Source organism: Coregonus lavaretus (genome assembly GCF_964263955.1).
Source record: "Coregonus lavaretus genome assembly, chromosome: 3".
NCBI classification, from domain to species: Eukaryota; Metazoa; Chordata; class Actinopteri; order Salmoniformes; family Salmonidae; genus Coregonus; species Coregonus lavaretus.
In genome coordinates this window covers 55,603,899-55,628,929 of record NC_139990.1, presented here as the reverse complement: position 1 = coordinate 55,628,929, position 25,031 = coordinate 55,603,899, and the positions used below count along the sequence as shown (strand labels likewise).

Genomic DNA, 25,031 nt, shown 5'->3' with positions numbered 1-25,031 from the left:
TACGATGAGGATCCCAAAGAAACCACCAATGACACAGCCAATGAGGGTGGCAAAGTAACTGCTGTCCTCTGAAAATGTATCCAAAAGAGGACATACAGACAGACAAACAGGATAGACAGACAGACAAACAGACAGGATAGACAGATAGACAGAGGAGAGACAGGATAGATAGACAGACAGACAGAGACAGATAGACAGACAGACAAAGAGATCAGGGTTAGCTAATGATGACAATGTCCAATACCATATGCTCAGGGAAGGTATATTTAGAGAGGTGTATTTACCGTACACCCAGAGGTATCCATCCACTAGTGGTCGCCCTGAGCTCTCACATACCACACGTGTGTTGTTGTCAGAGTGGGACGTCCTGCTGATAAGCCACATTGCAAACAGCTCCTTACCTGTGTTATTACAATACCCTTTTATTGACTGAGAGGAGAGAAAGAGAGAGAGAGAGGGGGAGAGAAAGAAATATATAGAGAGGAGAGGGGTGGGGAGAGAGAGAGAGAGAGAGAGAGAGAGAGAGAGAGAGAGAGAGAGAGAGATGATATCTTATCTCATCTGGTGATGCATAAAGACTCCAATTAGCAAGTGATAGAGGCAATGAAAGTAATTGTTTTGCACTCCAACAGGCCTGTTGAATGGAGCTACTGTACTCAGTGATTTCAGCTGTACCAATGGTCATGCCAATTAGGTAAACTGCGTCATCCTGGCCTGTACAGAGAATACCTGTAACCTGGATGGTTGGTATAATATAAGCTAAGGCTGTGCCACTCACCTGGGCAGCCAGGTAGTCAGTGTGGTTTCCTGGGCAGATGAGGGTTCTGTTTCCATGGCTACCATAGAGGGTGAAGTTGAGTTGTCTAGGAGGAGGGGTCACACCACACTGGAAGGCAGCAGGCTTGCCAGCAGGCACTGTTAAGTTATTTGGGCGCGTAGTGTAGTTGTTCTGGGCTGGGGAATGGATGGATGAGGGGATATGAGGGAGAAATGGGTACAGTGAATGAGAGAAATGGGACGGGAGAAGGGATAGTAAGAAGAGAAATGCAACATAATCAGTCATAGCCTGTGACACAGCCTTGTCCTCCACATTTGCCTAGGAGGCAAACCTGTATTGTAATATCATAACACAATTATCTAGGTTTGGATGGCTGCTCTCGAGCCCAACCAATCTTGGCTAAAATAAAAACAATATGGTAGCTTTTTTTATTTTATTTTTTTATTTCACCTTTATTTAACCAGGTAAGCCAGTTGAGAACAAGTTCTCATTTACAACTGCGACCTGGCCAAGATAAAGCAAAGCAGTAGCTACCTTTACATGTATGATTGGCAAGACAGAACCAAAGGTCAACCAAGTCAGTCCTACCTGAGCATTGAAGAAGATGAAGCAGAGCCAACAGGAACACAGACAGACCAAGCCCTGGTCCCGTCATCCCACATACAGACATTATTCTTCTCTTCATAAACGAAACAACTTTCTACCAACCCCTCCATGTCCTGAGACTCTAGCTGCTGCCAATGATTCCAGCCTGAAAACGCAGAGAGAGAGAGAGAGAGGACATACGACTCTCCTTGAGCTACGACCTAAACAAATGAACAAACAACTTTCTCTATGGTGAAAAACAAATGAAGAAACTCCCTGGACTGATTTGCAAGAAAGATTCCTGGGAAGGAAAATAATGTGAACAGGTTGAGCAGGGCTGGGCCGCATTTAGCATAGAAAGCAATGAGGTTCTTTCACATCCTCCTCCAGGTGATCCTGCCAATTCCTTTCTCTCTCTCTCTCTCTTTCTCATTCTCTCTCTCTCTCTCTCTCTCTCTCTTTCTCATTCTCTCTCTCTCTCTCTCTCTCTCTCTCTCTCTCGCTCTCTCTCTCTCTCTCTCTCTCTCTCTCTCTCTCTCTCTCGCTCTCTGTGTGTGTGTGTGTGTCTCTCTCATTCCTTCTGAGAGCACTCCTGTGATTTGAGTAAAGACATTTCACTTCCAAAGCAGACACCCAATATTGTCCTATTATTTTCCAAGGGAAGGTTGAAAAACAACGAGCATTGTCAGGTAGGTGTTACAAATTTGAGACTGTGGGTCTCGCTGTGTGTCTCACTATACCACACACTATAAAGGTCACATTCAAGTAATGCTAAAGCCTATAGGTTGAAAAGCTGTTATGTACTTTAGGTACCCTTTAGGTTTAGTATCAACAGATGTATTTGCATGGCCAGTGGACATAAGTCTATAGCACATTTGCGTCTGGGAAAATACACAGGCTAATGGGTTTGCCTGGCAGGGGTCATGCAGGGCAGTCATGCAGTTATCCAATGATTCAATGATACGTTAGATCACATTAACTGTAGAACTGATCATATAGTGAGACATCTATAGTATCACCTTTCAGGATATCTGAATAGTTCAGTTCCTGTAAACTAGGAATGTTTAGATTCCATAAAACCAGTTCCACAACTGTGTCCAGATACAAAGTGTTATGTGTTACGGAAATGACAGGCTTTGACTGAGGCTTTAGCCGCAAAATATAATACTGGTACAGATGTAGGATCTTAATTTGATCACCCAAGGAAATTAAAAACTTTAAAAAGTCTTCTGGAGTTTGTAATTTCCACTTTGAAATTTCAGATTTGATTTTCCCTAACGGAATAATAATAATCCACATAATAATTCACATTTCCTGTTGCTGCAGGATTATTTTCCTTTTGTAGCAAACTGGCTCAAATTAAGATCCTATACCTGTAGATGACATTTGACATACATCATCCAGTTTGTTAAATTAAATCTTTATTTCAATGCAATATTCAATAGAACAATTTACATTTACAGAAGGAACAGAGTTTAAATCAGTAACAATAACATCCTTACTAAGAATTTCATAATTTCTTCACAGAAAATATATATACATTCTCATCTGCATAGAGACTAGACTTCAAACAATATAAAACGGGGAAATGAAAGCATAAAGACCATCAAAAAAGCTTGATAAACTACATCACAATAAACTACAGAAAATTGAATCATGATGATCAACAGACAATACCGGCAATTGTGCAGAGTTTTTCTAGTGTTGCTGTGTAGCTAATTCTCTACCAATAAAGTAGTTGTGGTTCTCAGCAGGTAATAGGCCCTTAACTGACAACACACAACTGAGTTTGATCTCTGTAGTGTAATGCATCATCCTGTGATGAATATGTAATATGACTTGGTGTTGTTAACAGTAATTCCTTAGTAACTTGTGAAGCTGAAATGGTTAATAAGAACATGATTCTGGTTGTTATTGCATATTTGAGATTGAAATCCATGGATCACTTACAAATAAACATCCATTTTCAAAAAATCAGTTACTAATATTTACAATAAAGCCAAACAAATAAAACACTGATTTAACTATGAATATCTCCTACGTTCTATAGCTACATTTCTAATCTACATACATGTGATAGAAATACATTTTACATTTCACCTGTTTACTTGTCCCTAAATTCATGTCCCGACCAAAAACAAAACAAAGAAACATCATGTATCATTATAGAACTTTACAGTCACTCTGAACTGCAATCTGTGGTACAAACAAAGGATAGTGAGACAATTCCAAGAGCTGAATATCTGACACCAATGTTTTTTTTGTAGGTCTCAGGGAATTTCAGCTACATGCTGTCTATGTTAAAATCTCTTCAGTAACTTTGGCATTATTTGTTTATGGGAATAATATAAAGGAGAAACTTCATGGCAAAACTAGCCTGAATGTTTTTAATGTCTGTTTGAGCATTACATTTTTATACACAGGCTTGTTGTGTATTATACGTTTGTTGCACCTGAAAAGAGTCAAACTGTAAGGAAACCCTGAATACAAAAATGTACCCTTTGATGACATACAAATAATCCCCATATGACAGTACAACCTGTACATTGGCTGGCAGAGTGGTGATTTTCTATGACTTTGTCATGCATGTCCCATAAGTCTTTTCATTTGACGCTTTTTACATTTCACAAGACCATACACCTATTGGTTATTCTTTGGTCAAGCTACCACTTCAAGGGTTTCCTCAGGTAATCTAGCTGAATTTACCTATACATCAGATATTTGCTCAATGTTCCCCAAATAGGATGGGGATTTTTAACAGGTGAAGTGCAGTAAATCTGAAGGGATAAGATTTTGGTAATTTCTGATCCCTTAAAGGTATGGTTAGTGCTCCCATGTACGCGCCATTTTGTGCACTCCTGGTGAATTGTGATACGTCTGTGAAGATAAGACAGGAAAAGAAGATTATACTTCCACCTGTGTGCATCTGTGTACGTATGTGTGTGTGTGTGCATGCGTACGTGCATGTGTGTATGTCTGCATACTGTCCTCACCCTCATGGCTGAGGAGATCCAGGGTAGGAAGCGGGACACTCTGGTGTAGACGCCAGGCTTCTTGGCCATGGCACAGCCTGTTCCCCAGCTCACCACCCCCAGCAGGCGGTAACGGCTGGCCTTGGACAGGCAGTCCTCAGCCACAAACGGGCCCCCGCTGTCCCCCTGAGATTACAATATCATTCTCACTTGGGTGAATGGATTATCTAAATATTAAAAATGTCTCATGTAAAAGCTAGAATCTGGATAGAGAGCAATGGTACAACCTTGCTCATATCCGGCACATTTATATGTCAATAGATGACGTTTGTAAGTGGAAGACAGAATATGGATGGAAGGTGTAATTTCTTGTTCAAGTTTATTAATTGACTGTCAGGGCAGGGGAATTAGATGTCACTATAGCTGGTTACCTGGCAGGCATCGGTACCACCCTTCTCAAAGCCAGCACAGAACATGCTGGTGGTGATCTGGTTGTCATAGTAATCAGGGGCGTTACAGACAGCGTCGTTGATGATCGGCACGTTAGCCTCCTGAAGAACGTCAGCAAGAGTCCCTAAGAGAGAAAGAGAGAGAGAGATAGAGAGAGAACGAGAGAGAGGGATAGAAAGAAAGCGAGGGAGAGAGAAAGAGAGAGATAGCGAGAGAGAGAGAGAGAGAGAGAGAGAGAGAGAGAGAGAGAGAGAGAGAGAGAGAGAGAGAGAGAGAGAGAGAGAGAGAGAGAGAGAGAGAGAGAGAGAGAGAGAGAGAGAGAGAGAAGCTGTTAATCCCTCCATACACATTAATGATGGAGTGATCTGACCACCATATCTGACCAAAAGATTGTTGATTCCTGGTCAATAGTGCTTGGCACATCTACACACTATGACACTGTCCCTGTTTACATATTCAAAGGTCATACAGAGAGAGAGCGGAGGGAGAGAAAGAAAGAGATAGGGAGAGGCTGTCTTGTCCAATGACAACAAGGATACACCTACTCTGTCTCTCTGTGGTTCCAGATTATGTTTTAAACCCAGCTCCTACAGTATCTGTCTCTGGGACCAGATTATGTTTTAAGCCCAGCTCCTACAGTATCTGTCTATGGGACCCGATTATGTTTTAAGCCCAGCTCCTACAGTATCTGTCTCTGGGACCAGATTATGTTTTAAACCCAGCTCCTACAGTATCTGTCTCTGGGACCAGATTATGTTTCAAGCCCAGCTCCTACAGTATCTGTCTCTGGGACCAGATTATGTTTTAAACCCAGCTCTTACAGTATCTGTCTCTGGGACCAGATTATGTTTTAAACCCAGCTCCTACAGTATCTGGCTCTGGAACCAGGTGATGTTTTAAGCCCAGCTCCTACAGTATCTGTCTCTGGAACCAGGTGATGTTTTAAGCCCATCTCCTACAGTATCTGTCTCTGGAACCAGGTAATGTTTTAAACCCAGTTCCTACCTCTCCCGAGTGGCGCAGTGGTCTAAGGCACTGCATCGCATTGCTAGCTGTGCCACTAGAGATCCTGGTTCAAATCCAGGCTCTGTTGTAGCTGGCTGTGACCGGGAGACCCATGGGGCGGCGCACAATTGGTCCAGGGTAGGGGAGGGACTGGCCGGCAGGGATGTAGCTCAGTTGTTAGAGCATGGTGTTTGCAATGCCAGGGTTGTGGGTTCGATTCCCACTGGGGGAATAAAAAATAATGTATGCACTAACTGTAAGTCGCTCTGGATAAGAGCGTCTGCTAAATGACTAAAATGTAAATGTACAGTCTCTGGAACCAGGTGTTGTTTTAAGCCCAGCTCCTACAGTATCAGTCTCTGGAACCAGGTGATGTTTTAAGCCCAGCTCCTACAGTATCTGTCTCTGGGACCAGATTATATTTTAAGCCCAGCTCCTACAGTATCTGTCTCTGGGACCAGATTATGTTTTAAGGCCAGCTCCTACAGTATCTGTCTCTGGGACCAGATTATGTTTTAAACCCATCTCCTACAGTATCTGTCTCTGGGACCAGATTATGTTTTAAACCCAGCTCCTAAAGTATCTGTTTCTGGGACCAGATTATGTTTTAAGGCCAGCTCCAACAGTATCTGTCTCTGGGACCAGATTATGTTTTAAACCCAGCTCCTACAGTATCTGTCTCTGGGACCAGATTATGTTTTAAACCCAGCTCCAACAGTATCTGTCTAAGGTTCCAGATTATGTTTTAAACCCAGCTCCTACAGTATCTGGCTCTGGGTCCCGATTATGTTTTAAACCCAGCTCCTACAGTATCTGTATCTGGGACCAGATTATGTTTTAAACCCAGCTCCTACAGTATCTGTCTCTGGGACCAGGTTATGTTTTAAGGCCAGCTCCTACAGTGTCTGTCTCTGGGACCAGATTATATTTTAAGCCCAGCTCCTACAGTATCTGTCTCTGGGACCAGATTATGTTTTAAACCCAGCTCCTACAGTATCTGTATCTGGGACCAGATTATGTTTTAAACCCAGCTCCTACAGTATCTGTCTCTGGGACCAGGTTATGTTTTAAGGCCAGCTCCTACAGTGTCTGTCTCTGGGACCAGATTATATTTTAAGACCAGCTCCTACAGTATCTGTCTAAGGTTCCAGATTATGTTTTAAACTCAGCTCCTACAGTATCTGTCTCTGGGACCAGATTATGTTTTAAACCCAGCTCCTACAGTATCTGTCTCTGGGACCAGATTGTGTTTTAAACCCAGCTCCTACAGTATCTGGCTCTGGGTCCCGATTATGTTTTAAACCCAGCTCCTACAGTATCTGTCTGAGGGACCAGATTATGTTTTAAACCCAGCTCCTACAGTATCTGTATCTGGGACCAGATTATGTTTTAAACCCAGCTCCTACAGTATCTGTATCTGGGACCAGATTATGTTTTAAACCCAGCTCCTACAGTATCTGTCTCTGGGACCAGGTTATGTTTTAAGGCCAGCTCCTACAGTGTCTGTCTCTGGGACCAGATTATATTTTAAGCCCAGCTCCTACAGTATCTGTCTCTGGGACCCGATTATGTTTTAAGGCCAGCTCCAACAGTATCTGTCTCTGGGACCAGATTATGTTTTAAACCCAGCTCCTACAGTATCTGTCTCTGGGACCCGATTATGTTTTAAGGCCAGCTCCAACAGTATCTGTCTCTGGGACCAGATTATGTTTTAAACCCAGCTCCTAAAGTATCTGTTTCTGGGACCCGATTATATTTTAAACCCAGCTCCTACAGTATCTGTCTCTGGGACCAGATTATGTTTTAAACCCAGCTCCTACAGTATCTGTATCTGGGACCAGATTATGTTTTAAACCCAGCTCCTACAGTATCTGTCTCTGGGACCAGGTTATGTTTTAAGGCCAGCTCCTACAGTGTCTGTCTCTGGGACCAGATTATATTTTAAGCCCAGCTCCTACAGTATCTGTCTCTGGGACCAGATTGTGTTTTAAACCCATCTCCTACAGTATCTGTCTCTGGGACCAGATTATGTTTTAAACCCAGCTCCTACAGTATCTGTCTCTGGGACCAGATTATGTTTTAAGCCCAGCTCCTACAGTATCTGTCTCTGGACCAGATTGTGTTTTAAACCCAGCTCCTACAGTATCTGTATCTGGGACCAGATTATGTTTTAAACCCAGCTCCTACAGTATCTGTCTCTGGGACCAGGTTATGTTTTAAGGCCAGCTCCTACAGTGTCTGTCTCTGGGACCAGATTATATTTTAAGCCCAGCTCCAACAGTATCTGTCTCTGGGACCAGATTGTGTTTTAAACCCATCTCCTACAGTATCTGTCTCTGGGACCAGATTATGTTTTAAACCCAGCTCCTAAAGTATCTGTTTCTGGGACCCGATTATGTTTTAAGGCCAGCTCCAACAGTATCTGTTTCTGGGACCAGATTATGTTTTAAACCCAGCTCCTACAGTATCTGTATCTGGGACCAGATTATGTTTTAAACCCAGCTCCTACAGTATCTGTCTCTGGGACCAGGTTATGTTTTAAGGCCAGCTCCTACAGTGTCTGTCTCTGGGACCAGATTATATTTTAAGCCCAGCTCCTACAGTATCTGTCTCTGGGACCAGATTGTGTTTTAAACCCATCTCCTACAGTATCTGTCTCTGGGACCAGATTATGTTTTAAACCCAGCTCCTAAAGTATCTGTTTCTGGGACCCGATTATGTTTTAAGGCCAGCTCCAACAGTATCTGTCTCTGGGACCAGATTATGTTTTAAACCCAGCTCCTACAGTATCTGTTTTTGGGACCAGATTATGTTTTAAACCTAGCTCCTACAGTATCAGTCTCTGGGACCAGGTGATGTTTTAAGGCCAGCTCCTACAGTATCTGGCTTTGGGACCAGATGTAAGTTTAAGGATGTAGAAGGTTACACAGTCACTCACCATAGTAACCTACATTTCCCCAGCCTGTCACTGTCCCCATCTGGCCGTCAATCAGGCGCTGGCCATAGTGGGGTAAGCACACTGGCTGGATGTAGTCTACAGAAAACAGAGGGTGAAGACGAGGGAGAGAGAGATGAGATGAGATTGTAATTAATTGTATACTTGCAGAGAAATTGAGATTACTTGATGGCTTGTGTGTTGTATTCACTACGGACAATGTTAATCTTGTCCGGCTAATGTTGCATGTTCTCAATTTCCACACCAGTGTGTTATTTTATCATGTGAATAGTTGCAACTCTGTCCAACCACTAGATGTCAGACAAGGCCCAATACATCTGGCCTTGATAAACAACAGGAAGTTCACTGTAGTGCCTGCATAACAACTACATCCTAGAGCAGGGTTTCCCAAACTCGGGGGTGCACATTTTGTTTTTTGCCCTAGCACTACACAGCTGATTCAAATAATCAACTAATCATCAAGCTTTGATAATTTGAATCAGCCGTGTAGTGTTAAGGCAAAATCCAAAACGCTGTCGTAGAGAGTTTTCTCTCTCACATTATAACAATGTAATGTTTTTCTATGAACGTCCAGAGATTCCAGGAAAGGAAAAATTACAGTGAAACAGAGGCCAAACTATTCTGTCCGGTTCTGATATCATTGTCTTTTGTCCAGGCGACTGCAGGCAGGCAGTAAAGAGGGCCTTTGTTTGGAAGTCTGACTGGAAACCTGAACCCTGAGGAAGGGAATTACCATAGTGACTCGTCCCTCATTCTCTATCTCGCTTTATCGCTTTATCACTTCTCTCTACCCCCCCCCTCCCCCCCTCTCTCTCTCTGTCTCCCCCCCCCTCTCTCTCTCTGTCTCTCTCTCTTTCTCTCCCTCTTCTACCTATAAGCACACTGTGGCTTCATCTGATGTACCTTGAAAAAGACCAACAAATCATCACAGTATAATAAGCTATAACAATATGGGCCCCCAATGTTTACCCGTGAAGTGAAGAGGCTGGGCCAGAGCCAGAACAGCGATGTCTCTGCTGTTGTCGTCTATGTTGGGGTCTACGAAGGGCAGGTAGCTGCTGTGGTACACCACAGTCTTTACCTCAAGAACCCTAACATTCTTATGGGTGAGCTTGTTGTAGATGGAGCCCAGTAACACCCTCCATCGAGACACCTGACGGTTCCTCCTGAGAGAGGACAAACAGAATCAATGAGAAGAAGTGTGTGTGTGTGAGAGAGAGAGAGAGAGAGAGAGAGAGAGAGAGAGAGAGAGAGAGAGAGAGAGAGATGGAGAGAGAGATGGAGAGAAAGATTCAGGGCGTACTCTGGGAAGCAGTGGGCTGCGCTGACGATCCAGCGGTCTGAGATGATGGAGCCTCCACACTGGTGCACCCCGTCATATTGCAGACTGACCTGCCACGGCCAGCTACCCTGCCTAGCATCCACACCACCCACTATACGGTCCTCTGTCAGACTACGCCTGCCACAGTCTAGACAGAGAGAAAGAGAGGGGAGGGAGAGATAGGGAGGAGAGAGAGATATGGATGGGGAGGGAGGAGGAGGAGAGAGTGGAAGGAAGAGAGAGAGATCGGGAGGGATGAGTAAAGAGAGATGCAGGAGAGAGAGAGAGTTAAGCCATCCTGTACAACTCTCAGGTTGCTTTTCATCACTTTGTGTAAAAAGTGTGTCATGGTGTCAGGACCAAACCAAAGCTCTCAGCAGTACCTACCTTGACAAAGCAGACTTAGAACCTGGCCACTTTCACAGCCACTGAAAAACAACAACAGCAACAACAGTCAGACACATCAGGCTGGAACCCTGAATTCCTGCTATTCTCTCCTTTTCAGCCAGCTCTAGTTTAATAAACAAGGCCTTAAGATAATCATCTAGGACAGGGGTGTCAAACTCATTTTAGCTCAGGGGCCACATGGAGGAAAATCTATTCCCAAGTGGGCCGGACCGGAAAAATCATGGTATATATAACTTAAAAACAACAACTTCAGATTGTTTTCTTTGTTTTAATACGATCAACATACAACATAAAGCTGGAGCCTGAGGACAGTGTGTCCAAAATAGTACAAGCACAACATCACTATCAATCATAAAACACGTCAAGTTTATTTGAAAATTCTAAAGAAAAAGAACACACAAACACACAATGCCTCAGTGATTAACAGAACTGTTTCACAGATCACAGAACTATATCAGGGTGTCATTTCTCAGGCAGAAATGTAGATAAAAATAATGAAATCCTGTTCCCCAAACAAGTGCAAGAACCACAGAGTCAAGAATAGGTTAAATATACAAATAAAATAAAATCAATTAAAAACAATAGCACATCAACATAAAAACATATAAACATAAATCTGAAAGCGTTGCTCAAACTCCCGTAACAGTCCCGTTATTTTATCTTTGAACCGCTTCATGTCTGCCACATGTTGGGTCACGCACACATTTTTCAGACAGGGGAAGTGAGCTGCATCATCACCGGCAAGTTGCGTCTCCCACAATGACAGCTTCAACTTGAAAGAACGTATGCTGTCATAATACTGCGTGACAACTTTGTTGCGCCCTTGCAGCTGTTTGTTCAAGTTATTCAGGTGCTCTGTAACATCCACCATAAATGCAAGGTCCGGCATCCATTCTGCGGAATGAAATTCTAACACTGGTTTGCCCTTTTCTTCCATGAACTGTTCAATTTCTTCTCGTAAATCAAAGAAACGCCTCAGCACAGCACCTCGGCTTAACCATCTTACCTCAGTGTGGTATGGCAGGCCATAGATGTGGTCTTTCTCTCTGAGAAGGCTGTCAAACTGACGGTGATTCAGGCTTCTGGATCGGATGAAATTAACAGTTTGGATGACCACCTTCATGACGTTATCCATCTTTAATGACTTGCAACACAAAGCCTCCTGGTGCAAAATATAGTGAAAAGTCAAAAAATCACGTCCTCCATTTGCAGATTGCACTTTCTCTCTGAACTTTGTCACAACGCCTGCTTTTTTCCCGATCATTGAGGGCGCACCATCTGTAGCCAGGCTGACAGCGCGGGACCAGTCCACTCTGACCCTGTCCAGCGTGCCGACGAGTGCGGTAAAAATATCAGCTGCTGTCGTTGTATCTGTCATCGGCACCAACTCCACGAACTCCTCGGTGACGGTCAATATGTCATCAACTCCGCGGATGAAAAAATGGCCAGTTGTGCAACATCTGTAATGTCCGTGCTTTCATCAATTGCAACCGAAAACGCAATAAATTACTTTACTTTTTGCTTCAACTGGCTGTCCAAATCCACTGAAAGATCGGAAATCCTGTCTGCAACTGTGTTTCTTGTCAGGCTGATATTTGCAAAAGCCTGCCGCTTTTCAGGGCACACAATCTCCGCTGCCTTCATCATGCATGTTTTTACAAATTCACCCTCACTAAATGGTTTTGAAGCCACTGCGATTTCATTAGCAATGAGGTAGATAGCTTTCACTGCAGCGTCACTGATGTCTCGGCTGTGAGTAAACACAGACTGCTGTTTCTTCAGACCCGCCAACAGTTCATTCACCTTCTCTCATCTCCGCTGTCCTTGAAAGTTGTCATATTTGTCGGCATGAAGACTCACATAGTGGCGACGAAGGTTATATTCTTTCAGCACTGCAACATGCTCTGAACACACCAAACATACAGCTTTCCCATTCAATTCCGTGAATAAATAGGATGACCATTTTTCTTGGAACACTCTGCACTCTGCGTCCACTTTTCTCTTTTTTGACAGAGACATATTGGGGCAATGAGGGTGCCAAAGCACATAATGTTAAAAGTAGAAGCCGTAATAAATATCGCGGGCAAAACAAAGTAGCTCATTGGCTGCACGTGCTTGACCTACTTGCTCTGCCTCGGTATAAACAGTTTGCTTGCTTAACACAATTGCTATTGCGCCATCCAGTGGACGCAATTGGAACAGCAGTTTATTTTATTGAAAAATACTTTATACTTTCTTCTTTTTAAATCATCTCGCGGGCCGGATTAAACCCGTTTGCGGGCCTGATCCGGCCCGCGGGCCGTACGTTTGACACCCCTGATCTAGGAGATATAAGAGTGTTATAAGAATGTCTTACCAGGGATATAGAGACTCTTTGATCTTCTTGCCGTAGGTCAGCTCCTTCTCTTTGACACAGAAGACCTCCTCACGGTCGTTACTGCCTTCAGGGATACTGAACACGGAGTAATTCACCACGCTGGTGGGGACACAAAGCATGCATCTCTTTATTAAGGAGACTTCTATCACTGACAGATCAGTTGAAAGATCCCTGGCCTAAACCCGATTAAGTTACTTAGACGTGCAGTATGTATAACTTTTTGGGTGACCCAACCAAATTCACATAGCATTGTGAGGTATATATCTGTCATTCTCATTGAAAGGAAGTAGGAGAAGCGGTAGATCCATTCTATATGCACTATTTTTATGCTTCCTGTCCTTAAGTTTAGTTTTCGCCTCTTTTTTTTCCTGCTTTGTACACCAGCTTCAAACAGCTGAAAATACAATTTATATATATTTTTTAAATGTATTTCACAGCTGTTTAGATTATCTAAACTATACATTGCTTGTTTTGTGGCCATAAACTGAAATTAGGCAAACCATTACAATTTTAGCAACCAGGCAAGGGTGGAGCAATTTCTGTGCAGCCTTCTTGCATGGCATAGGGGTATCCTTTTATGATGCTGTAGATAGTGACTCCCACTTTTGTATTTAATCTAAAGCCTTTCATATCACAATCCATCAATCTCCTCACCTGACAAAGCCCATTTCCTCACAGCTTATGTTGGCCAGGAGCTGGTTGGCCTCTGAGGAACAGACGTGTCTCCACCGTCGCTGGGCCGAGTCAAACACCCGGAGACGTAGATCCGAGCTTGGATTGGAGTTCACCTGGACTGGGGTGGAGCAATGAAATACTAGATCAAACAAGCCCTTCTATCGATTCAGATACTATATGAGGTTGGCTTTGGTGAAGTGGTTTCCCTCTCACTTACCATCATATAATCCTGTGTCTTCTTCTCGGATACAAAACGTTACTAGGATTTGAAAAACAAAGAAACAAACAAAAGTCAACAACATGTAATATAAAACTGTAAAGTGCATACACACTCTGTTGATGAAACAGCAAACCTCACAGAGCCTGCAAACAAATCCACTGACTGCAATCAAACAATGTTGGTAATATTTGTACCAAAGATGGAGGATAAATTAAGATAGTTCATTCAGGTTGTTTACCATTGAAATAAATGGTCAGTTCCTGTCTACTTAAGGGGGTGGCTCTCCCATAGACACCAATGTGATAGCAGCTGGTTCTGGTGTACTTAGTTAATTGACTTCCATTGAAACAGAAAAAAAATGAGGGAGTGGGATGTCTCGCTTCCTCTTCCGTCTCTGTCTGTACTATGGAAAAACTAAAACTACATTACCCATAAAGCACTGCACATTGCCAAAAGGTACACATCACTACTATGTGAGAGCAGAAGCAGAGGTCTCTCACCTACAGCCCAGACAGCAGCTCCAATCCCCCCCAGTAGCACCACGGTCAGACACACGCCCGCCACGCGACATGGGGTCAGGAAGGTCACCCCCGCGCTTCCCGGGAGAGAAATCCCCGGACTTCCTGTAAAAGACAACACACACAACAAAAACATACCATTACGTTCAGCTTCACACTGAGGGTCGTCTGGCCCAGGGGTGTGAAGGTGAACGGCAAGGCACTGGAATGACGAACCACCCTTGCTGTCTCTGCCTGGCGGGCTTCCCTCTCTCCACTGGGATTCTCTGCCTCTGACCCAATTACGGGGGCTGAGTCACTGGCTTGCTTGCGCTCTCCCATTCCGTCCCTAGGAGGGGTGCATCACATCGTGCCAGGCTTTTTTCGCTATACTCGACCTGAGTGGGTTGAGTCACTGACGTGATCTTTCTGTCCGGTTTTGCGCCCCCTCGGGCTCGTGCGGTGAGTGAGATCTTCGTGGGCTACACTCGGCCTTGTCTCAGGGTAGTAAGTTAGTGGTCTGTTGATATCCCTTTGGTGGTATGGGGGCTGTGCTTTGGCAAAGTGGGTGGGGTAATATCCTGCCTGGTTGGACTTGTCCGGGGGTAACTTTGGAAAGGGCCACAGTGAACGTTTGAACATCTTGAAGAAGAAAAGTGTTTTAATCAGATAGGTGAAAAGGAAAAGAGAGTGCCATAATAACACACTGGCACATTGAAAAAGTACAAATGAATAGGATCAATAGTCCAAAGTCTGCTCCATTTCCATAGAGCTAAAACAAACTGCAGGCTTGATTTCAGTGCCATCTCGAGCCCCAACAAATTGTCACTGTGTCCCTAGCTAGAACACAAGGTTGAGCAGAATGAGAGGTCAGTTCATTACATTAAATTACTGATGATGATGAAAGGTCCATGAACTGACCAGTCACTAACTTTTAAAGTTTGGTTGAACCAAAACAAAGCCACACTTGATTATTCAACCACCGTTTACAACTTACGTCACACGTGTGAGACACACTAATGCACCGCACACATACACACACACACACACACACACACACAATCCTACTTTCCCTAAACCCTAACCCTAAACCTAACCCTAACCTTAACCCTAACCTTAACACCAAAACACTAACCCTAAAACTAAACCTAACCCTAACTCCTAACCCCTAACCGTAATTCTAACCCTAACCCTAATTTTAACGCTAATCCTAAATCTAACCCCTAAGCCTACAAAAGCCTTTTTCCTTGTGGGGACCGGCGAAATGTCCCCACTTGTCCGGATTTTCCTTGTTTTACTATCCTTGTGAGGACTTCACGTCCCCACAAGGATAGTAAAACCAAACACACACACACACAGGTAACATGCGTACATCTGCTGTGTTTGCAGGCAGGTAGCTGAGGCGCAGAGAGTGGAGTTTTGGAGTGATCATTAACCGTGCAGGCCGGCCAGCCAGCTTCAGCCTGTGTGGAGACCTGCCACACACCAGACCAGCCCAGCAGAGCAGACCAGCAGAAACACTGAGTGACTGACTGACTGCAAGGCATGATAAGCTCCTGACTCAGCGCAAACAAACACACAGTCTGTGTGTGGATCCAACTCACGTCTAACACACGTGTAGGTAATACACAGGTCTATAAATCTGTTATTACTTTGTAGGTATACACAAGTCTTTATGTATGCTATAGGGCCAAGACGTTTTACTGATCTGGTCACGTGGCCCTAGCTATGTGGGCAATACACTAGTCTGACGGACACTTAGGAACAATCTCCTACATACAAACATCAATACATGCCCAATAGTGAAGACATTATTCAACCATTCGACACCAACAACACAAACAGTTGCACTATATTTAACATTTTAAATTTTAGTCATTTATCAGATGCTCTTATCCAGAGCGACTTAGGGTTAAATGCCTTGCTCAAGGGCACAGACAGATTTTTCACCTAGTCGGCTCGGGGATTTGAACTAGCGGCATTTTGGTTACCAATGCTCTTAACCGCTAGGCTACCTGCCGCCCACTACCTGGATCACCATAGCTAGCTGTAGAAGAAGAGCCTGCCGGATGAGCATGTTTCTTATCAATAACATAACACTTTTTCCCGTTATACCTTATGCAGGGAAACAAGCGTCAACCTGATACTCCTGATACCAATTAAAAGAGAGGAAAATCAACATTGCACACAAATGAGGGAGACTCAAATTCAGGGAGAAAACACTGGGGGTCCTGTAAGGCCATAGGGTCTGCCGTCTGTACGCACTACCTCAGGATATGGGCACAGTTTACAGGCAGCTGATGGCTCTTCATAGAGTGATGGGGTAATCCTCCACTTTTTTCCCTTACTCACCACTGTCTATCAGTGTGGAACATCCATCAACAATAAGATACATGGGTTTTTACTGAGATAGCGTTAAAATAATAACATCAAGTACTGTCACTATTTAACACAGTGAAAATGAAGATGTAAAAATGTATCCTGAATTTGTAGGCTTTTGTATACTGTACGGTTTTTAAAACACACAGTTGACCTGCATAACATACAGTGAAGCTCTGTTAGTGTGATGACTGTACATTATATACTAAAATGGACTATTTTCAAACAATAACAGCAGTTTTGGTGCAGTCACCTATGGCAACCCCAGAGAACCCTGACTCAGCACATGTTATAGGCTGCTGATTCAAGGACTTTTCCAGACATTAGTCTGGAGCCATAAGATACACTGGCTCATGGGTGTGCTGGATTTTGGTCCAGCCAGCACTAACACACATGAGGACCATGATTAGTTGATTGTTTGAAACAGGTATGGGCTAGAGCAAAACCCTGCACACCCAGTCACGTTGCAGAACCGGATTTGGAGAACCCTGCAATACAGATTTAAATTAGAACATTCCTTCTCCGTACAAAAGCGATTCTCAACCTTGTTGATTTTGAGGAGACATTCTACTTCTAACAAAAACTTTCCACGACCACAAAACCCATCCCAAACCCATCCACCTATGTCATGTGAGGCTGTATCAGTACATTAATGTGTTACTGTTCCTGCCCAGGACTCTCTGTAATGACAGGGGTGAGGAAGGGACCACATATCTTTTTGACATAAGCAGACCTTGTCTAAGCGCTGACTTTATCTCAGGCCAGTCTCCCTTCCAGTGTTCCAGCTGCTGGTTCCAGGAAAGCTCCACATTTCCTAAACCCACTCCAGTGGATCCTGGAGTCACAGGCCTGGAGCTGGAGAACAAGCCCTGCTATTGTTTTAGCCTCTACCTGAGTACACTCTGTGTGTAGGGAAATACATGTCTCCTTAACTGAAGGGAGATACTTCTATAAGGTGAAAGGCCTAGTTCATTCCCTTGTGTCTCTCTCAGGAAGAAGGTCTTCTGCCTCATTTCACAATAGAAAGAACATTTCATAAAGCTACATCTGTTTCAGAACTGTGACTGTCCACTACATGAAGTAACTAAAATGTCTCACACATCAAGAGTCATGGAATGCCACAGACCAGCAGTTTCAGCAACTAAACCACAGATAGAAACCACAGTGTTTTACACATGAGCCCACAACTCAACCCAGACCAAAACGAAACCAGACCACACAACAATCACCAGTCATGCTGTAACTGTTTCTGCTAGAAGGAGACTGAGATGTTGTTCATTGGATGGTGACTCAGGTTTGACAATGGCTTTACATTGAAACATAGAAATGTCAGAGAGTCCTGGTGAGCATCTCTCTACAAGACACACGGAAGTGTCCATGCTTGAGAATTCAGGAGTACTTCTAATTCTCCAAATTAAAAGCCACACAATCAATGATGCTATGTCTGGTAAAACGCCAACAGCATAACTGTGGTCTAAAAAATATGTTAAACTCAAGATAACTGTACCCTTGTTATTACCACTGTTTTGATTATTTATCAGTACATACAGGTATAGCTTTCAAAATATTGAGTAAAGATCATGATTGGGACCACCTACTACTAGTGATAATTAGATAACAGAAATACTGATATGAGCAGTCAAAAAACATTTCACAAGGTTGATGAGGTTCCAAGCTAGGTACACTTGGGCCCTTATCACATCTGTCATTCCCTAAACATAATCACACAAGACATTACAGTGTCATAAAGATAGAGAGTTGTTAAATAAGGTTTATGGTCTGCCACTACAACTGAAGGAGAGACAGCTGAGAAGTCCAAAAGGAACAGTAAAATGAAGTGAATGCTAGAACCCACTGGATTTAGTAAACATTGTTAAATGAGTGATAATGGTGAAGGATAACGTTCTCCATTCTGAAAGAACTCTAGACCCCCCAATTAGATAATAAAAGAGGTTCCTTGTGTTATAGATAATAATAAATACTCAAAGTTTTTGCTAAACAGAATCAAAGACGCATGGATAAAGTATCACTGCACTCTTATTGGCTGTCCCCATAGGAGAACCCTTTTAGGTTCCAGGTAGAACCCTTTTTGCTTCCAGGTAGAACACTTTTGGGTTCCATGTAGAACCCTCTGGGGAAAGATTTCTACATAGAACCCAATAGGGTTCTACCTGGAACCAACAGGGTTCACCTGGAACCAAAAAGGGTTCTTCAACACGTTCCCCTATGGGGACAGCCGAATAACCCTTGTAGTTTCTAGATAGCACCTTTTTTTCTAAGAGTGTGTGTCCTTTAATGAAAGCTAAATGATTTGAAACATCTTTGGCAAAAACAGACTGTATGAAAAAAGCCATATTTAAAAGGTTCCTAATCTAGATCACAAACTCAACACCACAAAAGGTAGCTTACCCCATCAAACAGCAAGCAGTGGCCAGTTCTATTAATCTTTAACACTGAGTTCTTCTGATGTCTGATGTCAAATATAGAGGGAAAAAAATGTGGCAAGCACAATGTCTGGATGTGTGTGGAACACTCACCGTTCTTTTTCTCAGTCATTTTTCCTCGCTCAAAAGTACAAAATAAAAAGAGGTAGCTGAAGTTCAGAGTGGCCCTCCTTCACAGCTCCTGTGGTGGTCAACTTGCCACCCAGTCTTATTCCCAGCCTGTATAAAAAGATAGAGCAGAACATGAACGTTAATAAACTGTTAGACTGGAGAGAGGTGGGTTAAACAAGTTAAATAAACCAAAGGGCAAAGTGAGTTGTTTTGAGCAGATTTGACTAATAGTCCAGGCTGAAGGGGAAATTGTTATTTTCTATGGAATAAATGTGTAATAAACATGTCTCTACTAATGAGTGGTACCTATATTGTCATTTACCACAGAATTAGGATATGCTGTTTCTCCCCAGTGTGCATACTAGCTAGCTACCAATAGTCCTACCATTCAGCATAGAATAATTAGGCCTACATCCCTTTTATATCGATAAACTCACCCTGAGATGTGAACACTGGACAGAATGTAACTGTTACTTTTCCATAGGTATTTTCATGATAAAAAACAACTCACATGCTTTCAAATTACAGAGTATTAGGTTACTCAAAATCCACACCATTCTCAGAGCACTCACCTCTCTTTTGCAACAGGTGTTTGACTGCTTGTCAAAAATGAAGTTACAATCTCAGCGATTACTCTCGATGCTCACTGTTCCCTCCGGGGTAGCAGTATGAATAGGCTGTCATGGATATTCCCAATACTTCGACAAGTGGTTGTATGGCTACAAAGAGTACGAAAAAAACTTTCCCCCCTTCTGCGAAAGAAAACCGTTCTCCGTTCAAAACTAAAACTAAAATATAATTTCCGATAGATAAAACGTGTAGCTATCAATGTATTTACACAGTAGTTTTTTCTGTAAAAACAGGACCGCTCAGCAGTTCGACTAGTTCAACTCCCGGTTCTGCGCTCATAGCATTTTAGAAACAGCCAAGTAACATACATGTGACGTCATGAGATATCGGTCAAATGGCACCTGCAGAGCAGAGCACAGGTTTAAAGCCCTTTGTTTTTAAAGACCATGGTTAATCAAGTGTAACTGTTAACAACCCCTTCAATTGATTTATCGTTTCCTAGTTTCAAATGTATGTGTTAAGTTCAGGTAATGTTCCAGGTGCAATAGACCAAAGTGCATTGAAGTTGAGGCATGGGTTGGCCAGTTCTAGGCTTACACCATGCCACAGGTTGGTCCAGGTTGGTCCATGCAACATTAATGTCTAAACTATAGGGTGTACACAAGGGGTTGGGATAAGATTGGAGCTAGACAGGTCTGTAGGTAGAACGGTCAGAGGTAAACGCATAGATCTGCATATACTGGATGCTCATTGTAAACAAGGTCTAAATAGACAGAACCAAAAAACAAGCTCTGTCTTGTTTAGAGACAGTGACATTAAAAGCCAGCAACAGTGCCTTGGCTTTTTGTTGCAGGCTTATAATGTCACTGCTTTTCTCAATGTCCTTGACCAGTTCCTAGTTAAGTAAAAGAGAAGTGAGTGAGCGAACAGACAGACAGAAAGACAGACGCGGTCGAGGTCTTCGCTGCTAATGTAAAGGAGTACAGTGAGTAAGGGAGTGGAGGAGCGTCAGAGATGGCTTTGGGAGTCTTCCAGACTGGCTGGATGAGGCTTCTCTCACTTATCCTGCAAGGTAAAACTGACATCATATTCATCATTATCATACGGAACACACTTTTATCATGGTATGTGAATAGACATACAAAGTATTGTATTGTAAATCATATTCATTCATTTCTTGAATCCCAGGCTGCTGTGTGGGTGTCCTCTGTAGTGACTGGGCTGTGCGTGTCCCCTCCACTCCCCTGTGTGCCGTGGCCGGCTCGTCTGTGGTCCTCCCCTGCTTCTACGACTACCCTCAGCCCTACAGGGTGCTGTTTGAGATGTGGTGCCGGGACCAGAGCCGCTGCATCACCCCCAGGTATGTGTACCATAGCCAGGGTATCTTCCCTGAGCCAGCCTCCCAGGGCAGGGTGGAGTACCTGGGGAAGGAAGGAACCAGGAACTGCTCCCTGAGGATCTCTGATCTGAGGAAGTCTGATAGCGGGACATACAGTGGGGAAAAAAAGTATTTAGTCAGCCACCAATTGTGCAAGTTCTCCCACTTAAAAAGATGAGAGAGGCCTGTAATTTTCATCATAGGTACACGTCAACTATGACAGGCAAAATGATTTTTTTTTCTCCAGAAAATCACATTGTAGGAATTTTTATGAATTTATTAGCAAATTATGGTGGAAAATAAGTTTTTGGTCAATAACAAAAGTTTCTCAATACTTTGTTATATACCCTTTGTTGACAATGACACAGGTCAAACGTTTTCTGTAAGTCTTCACAAGGTTTTCACACACTGTTGCTGGTATTTTGGCCCATTCCTCCATGCAGATCTCCTCTAGAGCAGTGATGTTTTGGGGCTGTCGCTGGGCAACACGGACTTTCAACTTCCTCCAAAGATTTTCTATGGGGTTGAGATCTGGAGACTGGCTAGGCCACTCCAGGACCTTGAAATGCTTCTTACGAAGCCACTCCTTCATTGCCCGGGCGGTGTGTTTGGGATCATTGTCATGCTGAAAGACCCAGCCACGTTTCATCTTCAATGCCCTTGCTGATGGAAGGAGGTTTTCACTCAAAATCTCACGATACATGGCCCCATTCATTCTTTCCTTTACACGGATCAGTCGTCCTGGTCCCTTTGCAGAAAAACAGCCCCAAAGCATGATGTTTCCACCCCCATGCTTCACAGTAGGTATGGTGTTCTTTGGATGCAACTCAGCATTCTTTGTCCTCCAAACACGACGAGTTGAGTTTTTACCAAAAAGTTCTATTTTGGTTTCATCTGACCATATGACATTCTCCCAATCCTCTTCTGGATCATCCAAATGCACTCTAGCAAACTTCAGACGGGCCTGGACATGTACTGGCTTAAGCAGGGGGACACATCTGGCACTGCAGGATTTGAGTCCCTGGCGGCGTAGTGTGTTACTGATGGTAGGCTTTGCTACTTTGGTCCCAGCTCTCTGCAGGTCATTCACTAGGTCCCCCCGTGTGGTTCTGGGATTTTTGCTCACCGTTCTTGTGATCATTTTGACCCCATGGGGTGAGATCTTGCCTGGAGCCCCAGATCGAGGGAGATTATCAGTGGTCTTGTATGTCTTCCATTTCCTAATAATTGCTCCCACAGTTGATTTCTTCAAACCAAGCTGCTTACCTATTGCAGATTCAGTCTTCCCAGCCTGGTGCAGGTCTACAATTTTGTTTCTGGTGTCCTTTGACAGCTCTTTGGTCTTGGCCATAGTGGAGTTTGGAGTGTGACTGTTTGAGGTTGTGGACAGGTGTCTTTTATACTGATAACAAGTTCAAACAGGTGCCATTAATACAGGTAACGAGTGGAGGACAGAGGAGTCTCTTAAAGAAGAAGTTACAGGTCTGTGAGAGCCAGAAATCTTGCTTGTTTGTAGGTGACCAAATACTTATTTTCCACCATAATTTACAAATAAATTCATTAAAAATCCTACAATGTGATTTTCAGGATTTTTTTCTTCTCAATTTGTCTGTCATAGTTGACGTGTACCTATGATGAAAATTACAGGCCTCTCTCATCTTTTTAAGTGGGAGAACTTGCACAATTGGTGGCTGACTAAATACTTTTTCCCCCCACTGTATGTATTCTACTTTATCACCAACCACCCAGTGGAGAAGCCTCCTGGACAGCCTGGAGTAATCCTGCTAGTGTCTGGTAAGACCACAGTGCTTATTATATGTTTTTTTGACATATATTTTGTGTAAATGTTCTTGTGTAAATATGTCTTGTGGTCAGTGATTATATGTAGATAGCAACTGAGCAGTGGCGATTTAATAAAGCCGCATTGAGTTAATAAAGCCGCATACATACAGTTGAAGTCGGAAGTTTACATACACTTAGGTTGGAGTCATTAAAACTCGTTTTTCAACCACTCCACAAATGTCTTGTTAACAAACTATAGTTTTGGCAAGTCGGTTAGGACATCTACTTTGTGCATGACACAAGTAATTTTTCCAACAACTGTTTACAGACAGATTATTTCACTTATAATTCACTGTATCACAATTCCAGTGGGTCAGAAGTTTACATACACTAAGTTGACTGTGCCTATAAAAAGCTTGGAAAATTCCAGAAAATGATATCATGGCTTTAGAAGCTTCTGATAGGCTAATTGACATCATTTGGGTCAATTGGAGGTGTTCCTGTGGACGTATTTCAAGGCCTACCTTCAAACTCAGTGCCTCTTTGCTTGACATGAGAAAATCTAAAGAAATCAGCCAAGACCTCAGAAAGAAAATTGTAGACCTCAACAAGTCTGGTTCATCCTTGGGAGCAATTTCCAAATGCCTGAAGGTACCACGTTCATCTGTACAAACAATAGTACGCAACTATAAACACCATGGGACCACGCAGACGTCATACCGCTCAGGATGGAGACGCATTCTGTGTCCGAGAAATGAACGTACTTTGGTGCGAAAAGTGCAAATCAATCCCAGAACAACAGCAAAGGACCTTGTGAAGATGCTGGAGGAAATAGGTACAAAAGTATCTATATCCACAGTAAAACGAGTCCTATATCGACATAACCTGAAAGGCCGCTCAGCAAGGAAGATAAATAAAAGCCAGACTACGATTTGCAACTGCACATGGGGACAAAGATCGTACTTTTTGGAGAAATGTCCTCTGGTCTGATGAAACAAAAATAGAACTGTTTGGCCATAATGACCATCGTTATGTTTGGAGGAAAAACGGGGGGGGGGGGGGGGGCCGAAGAACACCATCCCAACCGTGAAGCACGGGGGTGGCAGCATCATGCTGTGGGGGTGCTTTGCTGCAGGAGGGACTGGTGCACTTCACAAAATAGATGACATCATGAGGAAGGAAAATTATGTGGATATATTGAAGCAACATCTCAAGACATCAGTCAGGAAATTAAAGCTTGGTCGCAAATGGGTCTTCCAAATCGACAATGACCCCAAGCATAATTCCAAAGTTGTGGCAAAATGGCTTAAGGACAACAAAGTCAAGGTATTGGAGTGGCCATCACAAAGCCCTGACCTCAATCCTATACAACATTTGTGGGCAGAACTGAAAAAGTGTGTGCGAGCAAGGAGGCCTACAAACCTGACTCAGTTACACCAGCTCTGTCAGGAGGAATGGGCCAAAATTCACCCAACTTATTGTGGGAAGCTTGTGTAAGGCTACCCAAAATGTTTGACCCAAGATAAACAATTTAAAGGCAATGCTACCAAATACTAATTGAGTGTATGTAAACTTCTGACCCACTGGGAATGTGATGAAAGAAATAAAAGCTGAAATAAATAATTCTCTCTACTATTATTATGACATTTCACATTCTTAAAATAAAGTGGTGATCCTAACTGACCTAAGACAGGGAATTTGTACTAGGATTAAATGTCAGGAATTGTGAAAAAACTGAGTTTAAATGTATTTGGCTAAGGTGTATGTAAACTTCCAACTTCAACTGTACATGGTCTCTTTTTTGCTTTCTTGAGTAATGCAGCTCCAAAATGCAGGTGTTTCAGCCTAGCTCAGTACTTTCTGTGGTGGTGGGGCAGACAGCGGAAAATACAGTGCGTAGGGGTTGGTAATGTTCTCTAGTTGCGCCGTGATTGCCTCAGTGTTTTGTCACCCATGGTGAAACTACATCACAGCAAATCTACAGGGGAGAGCTCGAAAATTCAAGCCCCTTAAATTTACATTAGAAGTGCCCATCCAAGAAGGCTCAAGTTCATTGGCTACAGATAAAATGATGTCAAATAAAAAATGTTCTATGGAAGCTTTGATTGGACTGATCATGTCAA

The 25,031-nt window shown here is 43.2% G+C and overlaps 1 protein-coding gene across 1 annotated transcript; it reads right to left on the bottom strand.

Annotated features, from left to right (window-relative positions):
* Nucleotides 1-2,764: 2,764 nt before the first annotated feature.
* Nucleotides 2,765-20,094, bottom strand: LOC311116460 (serine protease hepsin-like). The gene is made up of 13 exons (XM_084157418.1): nucleotides 19,751-20,094; nucleotides 19,161-19,286; nucleotides 14,248-14,370; nucleotides 13,745-13,786; nucleotides 13,507-13,645; nucleotides 12,832-12,951; nucleotides 10,455-10,495; nucleotides 10,050-10,215; nucleotides 9,716-9,912; nucleotides 8,729-8,824; nucleotides 4,767-4,909; nucleotides 4,357-4,521; nucleotides 2,765-4,240 (listed from the first exon to the last, which is right to left on the bottom strand). Exons 2-13 carry the CDS (start codon nucleotides 19,177-19,179, stop codon nucleotides 4,187-4,189), a joined length of 1,305 nt encoding a protein of 434 aa, XP_084013544.1. The 5' UTR covers nucleotides 19,180-19,286; nucleotides 19,751-20,094; the 3' UTR covers nucleotides 2,765-4,186.
* Between the last annotated feature and the right edge of the window lie 4,937 nt (nucleotides 20,095-25,031).

Excerpts from the sequence above, each read along its gene's own strand:
- LOC311116460 (XM_084157418.1), bottom strand. Across the intron at positions 9,913-10,049 it reads GCAGCCCACTGCTTCCCAGA|GAGGAACCGTCAGGTGTCTC; the intron begins GTACGCCCTGAA and ends GTCCTCTCTCAG. Across the intron at positions 4,522-4,766 it reads GTGGTACCGATGCCTGCCAG|GGGGACAGCGGGGGCCCGTT; the intron begins GTAACCAGCTAT and ends TTGTAATCTCAG.